This window comes from Canis lupus, chromosome 1 (genome assembly GCF_011100685.1).
Source record: "Canis lupus familiaris isolate Mischka breed German Shepherd chromosome 1, alternate assembly UU_Cfam_GSD_1.0, whole genome shotgun sequence".
Taxonomy (NCBI): domain Eukaryota; kingdom Metazoa; phylum Chordata; class Mammalia; order Carnivora; family Canidae; genus Canis; species Canis lupus.
This window is the reverse complement of record NC_049222.1, coordinates 109,939,618-109,949,710: the sequence shown is the minus strand read 5'-3', so window position 1 is coordinate 109,949,710 and position 10,093 is coordinate 109,939,618. Positions and strand designations below refer to the sequence as shown.

Below are 10,093 nucleotides of genomic sequence, written 5' to 3'. Positions count from 1 at the left end.
AGAAGCAGACTCCAGGATCATGACGTGAGCCGAAGGCAGGTGCTCAATTGACCGAGCCACCCAGGCGTCCCACATTGTGAGTTTTTTAAAAAGTTTTTATTTATTTATTAATTTAAGTCATCTCTGTACCCAATGTGGGACTTGAACTCACAACCCAGAGATCAAGAGCCCCTCGCTTTTCTGACAGAGACAGCCAGGTGCCCCTAACATTATATTTATGATCATATTTCTAATTTCAGATCTCAGGGCGTTAACAAAACTGGTGGCTAAGATAGGAGCAATGTGGGGGCACCTGGGTGGTTCAGTTAAGTGCCTTCGGCTCAGGCCATGATCTCAGGGTCCTGGGATCCAGCCCCACACACCCAGCTCCCTGCTGAGAGGGGAGTCTGCTTCTCCCTCTGCCTCTGCCCCTCCCCCTACTTGTGCACTCTCCCTCTCTCTCAAATAAATAAATAAATAAATTAGGGGGGAAAAAAAACAGAAGCAGTAAGATCATTCAGGATGAGGCCTGAGTGCATTCCATGCATTTGCTAGCATGGCTCTATCATGAGATGGAGTTGCCTTTCTTGGATCTTAGACCAATCAGTTTTAGAGGGAGAGCCATTCAGGATGGAGTCCAAGAGACTCCAGTATTTCCCAGTTATTATTAGCTCGAATTATGCCTCAAAGGCATTCTTGTTCATTTGGAGATCCTCACTGACTGAGGTTCATCTGGCCTTCTTCAAATCGGAGCTGTAGCTCTGAAACTAGCCAGCAGATGGACTAGACGACATACACCAGGAAGCCTCAGAGAGTGAGCTCTCAGTATTAGCCTGTTTTTCCAGGGTTCGGGAAAGTCTTTATGGCACGAAAATCTGAATGTTTAGAGATAACTTGTTTAGGTGCCTGTTTCAATCGTTTGCCCTCAGCTGTAGAGTCAAAAGTCTGGGTGAGGGATGCCTGGATGGCTCAGTGGTTGAGTGTCTGCCTTTGGCTCAGGGCATCCCTGTGTCCTGGGATCGAGTCCTGCATCGGGCTCCCCCCAGGGAGCCTGCTTCTCCCTCGGCCCAGGTCTCTGCCTCTCTCATGAAGAAATAAAATATTTTTTTTAAAAGTCTGGGTGACAATGAGGAGCTGGGGGACCAGAGGGCGGGGGTTAAAGGTGCAGTGATGTTCCCTCTGCCTACAACCTCCGGGCTGAGATGAAGCTTGAGAAGTCGTCTCAGAAGACTGGTCTGGACCCTCAGGGTCGCTCAAGGCTGCCCCACCCTCCTGGACTCCCCCAGCCCGGCCCTGCTCATTCTGGTCATTACTATCCCCAGACAGGTCTGTCTCTCCACTGGATGGTGAACCCACTGAGGGTAGGACCTGGGATGCCTCAGTCACTACTGTGTCCCCAGCATCACCCAGCACCCAGTGTATGAACACATTCAGTGTGTCGAGAAGTCATTGCATCAATTTAAAAGAAAATACTAAATATTGTGGATCAAGTTTCCACCATGGACCAGACCTGTGCTAATTGCATTGTAGTTATTAGTAGTTATGATTAGCAGTAACACCACTGACCACAAAAGTGCCTCAAACAAGCCATTGGATGCCTTGGCTCTAAACCCTCTATCCCTCTAGCCACGTTCCTCCATCCATCCTCCCCTTCTGGCATATTCCCTCCAACTAGAACTCTTCTTTTTTCTTCCCTGCCCTCCTTATGCTACCCTCTGTACCTTCCCCCTTGTAGTCTTCCATCCTGGCAGTCCTCCCTCCAGATTGCCTAACCCAGTTAGTCCTTCCAAAACTCCTCCACCTTCAGTCCCCTCTCCCCCACCCTCATCCTCCCCTCCCTCCAGCCTCCTTTTCAGACAGTCCTCTTTCCAGGTGAACTCCATCTCGGTTAGCAACAGATTCATGATAGAGTGCGGTGTGGCCAGAGACCGAAGCCATGGGGCCAGAGATGAGTCCTTTTTAATTGCTGGGGAATTCGGGTTGGAAATAACTATCGCTGACCCGCCACTGACCCCCGCCCTGCTCCTCTCCCGGGGCGTGTCCCATCCATTCGGGGCAGGAAGCCCCTTCTGTGTAGAACAGTTCCTTGCTGAGATGGTGTGGAGGGCCGCTCTCCGGGGACCAGAGGACAGCATCACCGGGCAGCCGAGGCGGGAGGACGGGGCCTCAGAGGACGCTGATGCGCTCGGCCAGCCCCTGCATCTCATGGTCCTGCGGCGGGAGGGCCCCACCCAAGTCCCCATCGGCGGGCAGCCCAGGTCCGGGCAGCGGGTGTTCTGCCACGAACTGCTCCCAGCGCGCGTCGTCACTCTCGTGGGTGATGTACCTCTCGCCCATCTTCCCCTCCAGCTCTCGGAGGTCCAACCACGTCTGGTACTCCTGGGCCCGGGAGAACAGGTGTTAGCAGGAAGAGCACAGCCCATAGCGGCTGAGCGGCGCCCGCGCATCACCTGCCCTGCGGGTGACAGGCCGGGTACCGACGAAAGTGAAGCCACACCCTTCGCAGCCTGCCCAGCCAATAGAAATTCATTCAGCTCCGCCTCCTCCTGCCTCCCAGCCAAATGGGAAGCTCAGCCACGTTCCGGATCCACGGAAAATGCACCTGCATCCTTCACCACCTACACAGCCAATAAGCCGTCGGGCTCCACCCCTTCTCCCAACCCAGCCAATGGGACCTCTCCTCCCCCTTCGCTCTCAGCCCCGCCCCCCGCATCACCTGTAACCAGGGGTGGCTGAGAGACTTGTCCACACTGTAGCGCTTGCGCATCTTCACCTGCAGCAGGTTGTTGATGAGGTCAATGGCTGCATGGGAAGGAGACAGACAGTTCAAGGCCTGAGCGGTCAGGGGCCGCCCCTCCTCCAACAGGCCACTCCAGCCGACCTGCTACCATCCCGGCCTGCCTTCTGCACTGGCCCAGGTGGCTTGGAATCGCACCAATCGCTCACTCACCTATGTCCACATTAAATTACCATTTTGTCAAATAAATAAATAAATAAATAAATAAATAAATAAATAAATAAAATACCATTTTGTCCACCCCTCCCCCCACATTGCACACACACTAGCTCCCACATCTTTTCACCAAGCCTCTCCCTCAGTTTTCCCATTCCTATGTCACCTTCATTAAGTTTTGTCATACACATGACTGGACTATTCTTCACTGAACATTTTTCTTTAAGCCAGGGGAGCCTATGTGGCTCAGTCAGTTGGGCAACGGACTCTTGATTTCGGCTCAGGTCATAATCTTGGGGTCGTGGGGTGGAGCCCCAAGTGGGGATCTGCAGTCAGCGCAAAGTCTGTTTGAAATTCTCTCTCCCTCAACCTCTCCCTCCACACCCACCCACCCATGCACCCGCTCTCTCTAAAATAGAGAAATAAAATCTTTAAAAATATTTTTTTTCTTGAAGCTAAACCATTTGCCCTAGATGTACTGTGAAGAGGACAATGCAAGTTGAAAAGCAGCATGTATAGTACTCTGCCACCTGTATAAAAGGGGGAACTAAAAGAATACATGTCTACATATTTGCTCATACATATTTGTAAGACTTGTAATAGCCATTGCCTTTGGGAAGAATGGCAGACAAAGGACTGAGAGAGTATTTTAACTGTAGGCCCTTCTGTATATTTAAAAGTCTGAGCCACGTCAGTATTTGATCAAAGAAAAAATCGATAACATTTGGCTTTAAATCATTTCGCTTTTTAAAAATTCATTTTCCCCTTGAAGGACTTTCAAGGGGAAAGTGAATTTATTTATAACAGAAATATTCTATCAATGAAATGAAAACCCAAAGTTTATTGGCCATGCCCACAAAAATAAAATGAACAGAAAACAATATTATTAGATGATAGTCAGTGGTTTCCTGCAGAAGGCTCAAAGAGAGGCCCGTTCTTTAAGAAAAGGAGAATTAGCAAGTGTCAGGCATTCGAGACAAGCTGGCACTTGTCCGAGGCTGTCTCCTTGATCAGAAGCTTTGAAGGACAAGGCCTCACTGTGTGAACCCCTGTGAGTCTAGGCCTTGTTCACACGGCCTCCCTCACACATATCCATCCACACCAAATTCACTTTCGCATACCTGATGCGCTTTTACAAAGATTTCTGAGTGGGTCCCAAAACACAATGTTGAGGACCTCCAGTATTACCCCAGTACTCATGAAAAGTACCCACCTTTTTTTTTTTAAGATTTTATTTATTCATTAGAGAGAGAAAGAGAGAGCACAAGCGGGGGGAGGAGCAGAGGGAGAGAGAGAAGCAGGCTCTCCGCTGAGCAGGGAGCCCGATGTGGGACTCCATCCCAGGACCCTGAGATCATAACCTGAGCTGAAGGCAGATGCTTAACGGACTGAGCCACCCAGGTGTCCCTCCTGAATCCATTCTTATCACTTACTATTTTATTTACCTCTCTCAAGCCCACTGCTGCCACCTTTTCCTGTACTAAGCCCCATGTCACCCCCTCTCTGCCTGCTCCATGAGGCTATATCCCTCTAGAGCCCTTCCGTCCTCGACAACCTTCTCCCTACATGACCTCTTCTTTCCAACTCATCTCAGAATTCCCAGCACCTAGGACAGTCAGTGCCCGGCACACAGTAGACACGCACATGCTTGTTGAATAAACTGTTCCGAATAGTGATTGTCTTAACCTCCCTCCCATCCTGTGTTTTCCTGAGCTCCCTGACTCCAAGACCTGCCCCTCCATCTTGGGCTTTCTAACATTCCTCAGGATCTTAGCACCGCTGTAAGCCCACCCTCCACATTTGGCTCAGGCTCCATTGTTACAGGTCTTCCCAGAGAACTTTCAGGGGCTCAACTCACAGGCCCCAATGCCACTACCTGGCCACAGGCCAAAGCCCCTGGATCTCAGTGTCCCCCTAGGGCCTGGCTCCCCTCTCCTTGCACCCCTCACTTGCACCTGGAGCACTTTGTTTCCTGTGAACTAAGAACTAGGCCTGACTAGCTCCACACACACCCTTTAGCCCCTGCCACAAGGTTCCAGGTCCTGGGTACTTCCCCATAGCCCCACCCACCTCCAGGCTCCACCCCCACAGGACCAGATGTTCCAGGGCCCACCTCTCCTATGGCCCCGCCCACTCCCCCACTTCCGGTTGCCCCCCTTGCCCGCCTCCACCCACCTCCGGAGGAGATGCGGCTCCAGGGGCAGGCTGGGTACATGAAGGCAGCGTTCTGGATCTGGTCTTTGATGTCCTCGTCCTCGTTGAAAGGGAACGTGCCACTGAGGCTGACGTACATGATCACGCCCACCGACCACATGTCCAGCGAGCGGTTGTAGCCCTGGTTGAGCAGCACCTCGGGCGCCAGGTAGGCAGGCGTGCCCACCACCGAACGCCGGAAGGACTTCTCGCCGATGATGCGCGCGAATCCGAAGTCACACAGCTTCACCTGCGGAGGGCGTGGGGTGGAGGGTCCGAAGGAGCGTTAAGGCTGCACCCTGCCCAGTGACCCACCACCACGCCCACCACTGCGTTCCAGACAAAACTGCATGCTGGTTGGAATCCAAGCTTTTCCTCTCACTGGTCAAGCGACCTTGGCCAAGTGACTCCCTATGCCTCAGTTTCCTCATCTGTACGGGGAGGAGAATGGAAACAGCGCCTACCTCAAAGAGTCCATCATGAAGATCACATGAGTTAATCCATCTAAGGCACATAGGACAAGAAATGCCATCTGCCCCTATACTTCCGCCACATCGGACAGGTGTCTTAACCACCCCGTGCCTCTATTTCCTCTTTTGCACAACGGAGATCCTAAAAATCCCTACCTTAAAAAAAAAAAAAAAAAAAAAAAAAATCCCTACCTTAAAGGGTGGTTGTATGGAGTGAAAGAACAAATAAAGTGGTGGGCACAGTGTCTGGCTCACAGTGAGGACCCCTGATCTCAGGGGCAGGCCTTAACTTCTGCTAGCCCCAGCGTCATCTGTATCAGGGATGTTGAAGCAGCTTCCTCTCAGCCTTCCCTGGGGATTAAGTGTGACCCTGCATGTAAACTGCTGACCGCGATGGCCAGCAGTCAGTAACAGGTGTTCGCCCACATTTCCCTTGATGGTGGAGCAGCCGAGGGTCATGGACAAGCTTTGGAACCAGCAACACTCAGGCTCAAGGTCCTGCTCTCCTTCCTACCAAGTCCATAGGTGGCACCACCTCTGTGCTGCCATCTCTGTTCGTGTATCGTTCGTCCCCTGTTCAAAACCCTTCTGTGGCTCACGAAGACTCTCCAGAGTCCAAAACCCTTGAAGCCCCAAGCCTCTGTTGCCTACCCTCAAAAAGAGCCACAGCCCAAACTCTTGACTCCATGTGACAGCCACACCACCCTGTCCTAAGATCCTTTACCTTTTCAAAGATTCACCCTTTTCTACAGATGTTACAAGGGAATACAACTTAGCTGTTAAGAAATGGAAGTACTGATCCATGCTACAACATAAATGAATTCTTAAAACATGAACTGAGTGAAAGAAGCCAGTCACAAAGGGCCACATATTCTATTACTGAATGTTCTGTTTATTATTTTTTTTAATGTTCTGTTTAAACGAAACACCCAGAATAGGCAAATCTACAGAAAGTAGATTCATGGTTGAGATGAGGGGTGGTGGGATTGCAGGATGTCTGGGGGGTCAAGGATTTGGTTGGGGGGCCTCTCTCTAAATGTTCTAAAATTGATTGTGGTGATGGTTGCACAATTCTGAATACACTAAAAACCACTGAGTTGTATACTTTTTTTTTTTTTTAAGTAGGCACCATGCCCAGCATGGAGCACAGTGTGGAGCCCAACATGGGACTTGAACTCAGGACCCTGAGATCAAGACCTGAGTTTAGATCAAGAGTCAGACACTTAATCAACAGAGTCACCCAGGTGTCTCTGAATTGTATACTTTGAATCAGTGAATTATATAGTATGTGAATTATATCTCAATAAAGCTGTTAAAAAAAAATACAGGGTCTTTTCCCAGGCTGTTCCTACTGCCTAGAATACTTGTCCATCCAAAAAATGGACTTACTCTTTCTACAGAGCGGCTTTTTTCTCTTACCCTCTAAATGGGCTATACAGTTATGTGAGCTCAGAGAACCATATCACAGAACTCATTAGAGATATACTAGTATTTTTGTGACAACATGATTGACATTTGCTCTTCCCTCTGTGATCTGTACTGACCAATATGGTGGCCTTTGGCCACTTGTGACTACTGAGCACTCAAATGTGGCAAAAGCAACTGACAAACTAGTTTTTATTTTATTTAATTTTCATTAATTTAAATAACTGATCCTATGTTATATCCAAGAGTGCCACTAACAACTGAACGATTTCCAGAAGTGGAAAGAAACCATGAGGTTGATGTGATCTGTTTCCACTGGGAGTCAAAATCTTTTACCCTTCCACAATAAATGTTAATGAGAATAATATATTTTACTATTAAAAACAACAACAACAACGACCACGACGACAACGAAAACAGAGGCACCTGCATGGCTCAGTCGGTTAAGTGTCTGCCTTCAGCTCAGGTCATGATCTTTGAGTTCTGGGATCAAGCCCTGTGTCAAGCTTCCCACTCAGCAGAGAGTCTGCTTCTTTCTCTCTCCCCCCGTCCCTCCCCACCCTGCTCATTCTCTCTCTCTCTCCCAAATAAATTAAATCTTTAAAAAACAAAAACCCATCTTAGACTTAGTTATTGGAGAACTTTTTAAAATATGCTTGGAACAACTTGGATATGTTAATCTACTTTTCCAACTGCTAATTTTATGAAATCTAAGCAAAAAATCAAGTATTTCTGATAAAAATTTCACATCTGAATGGAGATGTTCCCTAGGTGTTAAATACATATCAGATTCTGAAGGCTTGGTATAGGAATAAAGAATGTTTCATTAATAACTAATATGTTGATTACATATTGAAATAACACTTCCATATACTGGGGTAAAGTATATTATTAAAGCTAATATCATTAGAGGCTCCTGGCTGGCTCAGTCGATAGAGCCTACAACTTTTTTTTTTTAATTTTTTTTTTATTATTTATTTATGATAGTCACACAGAGAGGTAGAGAGAGAAGCAGGCTCCATGCACCGGGAGCCCGACGTGGGATTCGATCCCGGGTCTCCAGGATCGCGCCCTGGGCCAAAGGCAGGCGCTAAATCACTGTGCCACCCAGGGATCCCCAAGCCTACAACTCTTGATCTCAAAGTTGTGGGTCTGAGTCCCACACTGGGGGTAGAGATTACTTAGAAACAAATTTTTAAAAATCCAGTTAATGTCACCAGTTTCTTTTGACTTTTTAAAGTGTGGCTACTAAACTGTAGTATATGGTATCTCTAGATACCAGCAGCACCCATCCTCACCCCACCTGCCCAACAGCTGTGACAACCCAAAATGTCTCCAACATTGTCACATGTCCCCTAGGGGGCAAAACTGCCCTAGCTGTAAACCACTGCTAGAGATGGACATTCGTTGGCCTTAGAGAGGAGATATCTTTGCTCACCACAGTTTCTGATGCCCCTACATGGAGCTGGGCACATAGTAAGCACACAGCAATTCCTAGTTGACTAAAATGAACCTCTGGCTTTTGAAGTGAAATGAACTCAAAGTTTGCGAAACACAGATCATAAAGCAAAAAAAATACACAGGATGTGGAAGGGCTACATGAGAATCTGTAACTAAGGCCCTTAAACATAGTAGGCACTCAAAAAACTCCCATCTGTTAATAATCATCACCCCTATACAATCTGGCTCTGCCCCTGAGGGGCATTCTCACCGCCCAGTCCAAGGTTCCTTAGGGCTGTTTTCCTAGCAGACCCACAGAAGAAATTGCCCTCCGCTTCCCCCATTAATAATAAAAACTTGAGGGCAGCCCCCGTGGCGGAGCGGTTTAGCGCCTCCTGCAGCCCAGGGCGTGATCCTGGAGACACGGGATGGAGTCCCACATCGGGCTCCCTGCATGGTGCCTGCTTCTCCCTCTGCCTGTGTCTCTGCCCCTCTCTGTAACTGTGTCTCTATGAATAAATAAATAAAATCTTTAAAAATAATAATAATAAAAACTCGAATGGGCCACAGGGCCATGGAGAATAAAGACTACATTTCCCAGCCCCCCTTGCGGCCAGCCAGGACCACGTGAGCTACTCGTGGCCAATGGGATGCTGGAAGAGGTGCCTTGTAAACCTCCACACCGCCGTTCTGGAGGAAGGAGGTGTGTTCATTCCCTCCACCTTGTTTCTTTCCTCTTCTCCCTCCTATTATGTCACATGATGGAGACCATCATGAACCACGGAGATGAGGCAACATCATAGAGAGCTGAAAACAAGACAGCCGGAGCCGAGTACCTAAGAAACCGCTTTTTCAGCCTCAAAATGCTTATGCTGGACCCTACATGAGTGCGAAATAAGCCTCTATTTTATTTAAGCCGTTGTTATCCCGAGTCTCTGTCTCCAGTTATCCTGATTCATTCAATCCCCACCCACCTCCAATATTTGCTGGGCTCCCCAAATCAAGCTGGGACATAACTGACCTGAGGAAACGGGTCAGCTGACGCCAGCAACACGTTCTCCGGTTTCAAGTCACAGTGGACGATGTTCTTGAAGTGAAGGTGTCTCAGAGCCACCAGGATCTGAGGGGAGGGGGTGGGGTGGGTAAGAAAGTCAGAAAGGTATTAGTCCCACACTCCGCCTGCAGCTGCCAGCCCTCCAAACCCCATCCACGCCCCTCTCGGCACCCCTAAAAATACCCCCCCAGGGGCAAGGGAGGCATTGGAGCCCCAAATAAGAATCTCAGGACCCCAAAACCATGACACCTGGGTTAAGAGTTGAAGACTCCAGAAAGGCTCGACTGTAGCACTGGGGTTTGGGAAGAGTCTGAGGTCCTCTAGCACGTGGTAAGCTCTTGACAAAAAAGAACTATTAGTAAAGCTGGCTCGTCTGCAGAGCTGGCAACTTGTGATCTCCTGGAACGTGAGTTCGAGCCCTACCTTGAGCCTAGGGTTTATTTTAAAAAGAGGGTGGAGGGCAGGATGCCTGGGTGGCTCAGTGGTTGAGCGTCTGCCTTTGGTTCAGGGTGTGATCCCTGGGGTCCTGGGATTGAGTCCCATGTAGGGCTCCCCGAGGGAGCCTGCTTCTCCCTCTAC

At 49.0% G+C, this 10,093-nt stretch overlaps 1 protein-coding gene across 2 annotated transcripts in view; it reads right to left on the bottom strand.

Moving 5' to 3' along the window:
• Window positions 1-1,890: 1,890 nt before the first annotated feature.
• Window positions 1,891-10,093, bottom strand: part of PRKD2 (protein kinase D2) — a 34,927-nt gene continuing 26,724 nt past the window's right edge. For both annotated transcript variants that reach the window (XM_038528489.1, XM_038528490.1), the window contains 4 exons: window positions 9,482-9,580; window positions 5,108-5,375; window positions 2,696-2,781; window positions 1,891-2,358 (listed from right to left, as the gene is read on the bottom strand). In XM_038528489.1, coding sequence (XP_038384417.1) covers window positions 2,146-2,358; window positions 2,696-2,781; window positions 5,108-5,375; window positions 9,482-9,580 — 666 coding nt within the window. In that variant the 3' untranslated portion in view covers window positions 1,891-2,145. The remainder of the gene's footprint in view (window positions 2,359-2,695; window positions 2,782-5,107; window positions 5,376-9,481; window positions 9,581-10,093) is intronic.